Below are 2,184 nucleotides of genomic sequence, written 5' to 3'. Positions count from 1 at the left end.
GTGTGTGTGTGTGTGTGTGTGTTGTAGGAATGCTTTGGGCAGCTCTGCTCCAGCAAGCACACAGCTGACCATTGACGGACGCACATTGCGCGCAGTGTTGAGCAGCCAGGTATAGGCAGGCTGCTGCCTCTGCCTATCATACACGAGAAGAGGGCGAAGTGCTGTTAAACATTAAGGTATGGCTGTAAATGTCCCTGTTTAGAGAGATTTTTTTTTAAGCCTACGCATGAGGCGGTGGAAAGACGTGATATGTGGGCCAACTGTTTAACTTCGGGCAGCTGTAGTTGTGGCGGTGGGTGTGACTCGCTAAATAACTTGCCCCTTATTACGCTGACAGTATCTTACTGTACGACGTCTGTCAACATCCGTGAGTGAAAATCCTGACACGTCGCAGCTGGGGCGTAAAGCCAAGGATAACAAACAGAGCTATTTCTCTCACCTTTGTGGTTCAGAATTCCTATTCCACTGACCACTAAAAAACAACAACAACAACAAAGGTAACTACAAGAGACCAGTCGTAGGATATGATAACTTTGCGAATCCCTCGCGCGACATCGGTATCTTAGCTACTATACCCCGGACACTGCAGGAGCCCGTCAATGCAATGTCAAGGTTTTTAGAATAACTTCCTACAAGTTTCTAAATACATCAACTCGATAAAATAGGTAAACTTACCACACATGACTTAAGCTTGGCCTTCGTTGCTGGATACCTTTCAGTGAGAAAACGACTTGTAGTTTCCCCGCTTGGAGTGATGCTTCTGCCTCTGCCGTGTTATATCCAGACTGCACACTCCCTTTATTCATTTAAATGGTGTTTCTTGGAGAAGCAGCGGCTCCGCCTCCTCTGACAGCTCCCCTGTCTTGCCAACATCGTCCTGTTGCTGCCTCACCTATATTCACCACCTCACCTGTAACAGGTTGACAGGGTGCATGTCAACTTAATTACCTGCCGACCTACCTGTTGACGTTGGCAGTTTATTCAAGTCTGTCAATAAGGTGATTGTTCACATTGTTAGCATGCACGCCATGTGTCCACATTATAGCAGGCTAAGGACTTACATTGTCAGACATTTGTTTGACAATGTTTGGCCTGATTTCTTTTTTGTCAACTTGAAACGTGTTCTCCTGAGAAGGTGACAGAGCCTGTAGTATTTGGCAGGTATACTGGCATTAAGGAAGATGATTCATTTCTTACTAATGCATGCCTGTAACTGTGCACTCAGTTACTTTTGATTTCTCTAAACAATTGTTGGCATACCTTTTTTTTGGTCCCTCTGGCGCCCTGTTGCTATATAACCTATTTTTAGAAATAAATATGATATTTCTGTACATATTTTCCACATAGCAAGTAATCTATTAGTATTGTTGTACTGTTACTGTGTAAATGTATTGTTCTTTTCCAAGAATGGGTGATGCTTTTTTGGTATTAAAGAATGAGTGAGCAAAAAAGAGGAATCTAAGTGCTAATTAACCCTTGTGTGTTGTTCGGGTATGTGGGACCCGTTTTCAATGTTTGATAAAAAAAAATATGCTATTTATAATTTCTTCTAACTCAAACTCATTGGCATTGGCTCATTTTCTGTAAAGAACATAAAAAATAACTTATTTTAAATGACTGCGAACGGTACACCCCCCCCTACACATGACTATTACATATGAGGTCTTCGGGTCTACTGGACCCGAGTGTATTTAGTTGTAGGTGCTATGAAACTATGTTGTCTTTGTACACCTGTTATTCTCACACAAAGTTACACAATTGTTACATTTAAAGCACTTTCACCTGTTCTGATTAAGAAATAAGCATCAATAATAATCAAAAATCTTATTTATATTTTTTTCTTCTCCCAAAAAACGAAAATGATAATCTGATCATAAATGTGATCTCACAGGGGTAAATGGCAAACATGAACCATAGATGATGTTTATATCATTGGTTATTGAGCTAAAGTAAACATCTGTTAAGTATTTTTTACATACATTGTTATGGCTGTGCTGATTTAAAAGCCTAATATTGTGGTGGGTCCACCAGACCCACCCCAATAACTAACAGCAACTATTCCCACTACACACAAAAATAAGAAAATAATAAGGAAGTTTTGATCAGTTGTTTGTTTTACATCAATTGGCACCTGATCCAGTAATGATCATTTCAGGTGTTTACAGATTCCAGACCTAATCCCAT

At 40.3% G+C, this 2,184-nt stretch overlaps 1 protein-coding gene across 1 annotated transcript in view; it reads right to left on the bottom strand.

Annotated features, from left to right (window-relative positions):
* Positions 1 to 903, bottom strand: part of gfpt2 (glutamine-fructose-6-phosphate transaminase 2) — a 21,377-nt gene extending 20,474 nt beyond the window's left edge. Inside the window, exon 1 of the mRNA XM_032528760.1 lies at positions 676 to 903. Coding sequence (XP_032384651.1) covers positions 676 to 682 — 7 coding nt within the window. The 5' untranslated portion in view covers positions 683 to 903. The remainder of the gene's footprint in view (positions 1 to 675) is intronic.
* Between the last annotated feature and the right edge of the window lie 1,281 nt (positions 904 to 2,184).

Source organism: Etheostoma spectabile, chromosome 10 (assembly GCF_008692095.1).
Source record: "Etheostoma spectabile isolate EspeVRDwgs_2016 chromosome 10, UIUC_Espe_1.0, whole genome shotgun sequence".
Classification (NCBI taxonomy): domain Eukaryota; kingdom Metazoa; phylum Chordata; class Actinopteri; order Perciformes; family Percidae; genus Etheostoma; species Etheostoma spectabile.
This window is presented reverse-complemented; position numbering and strand designations above follow the sequence as displayed.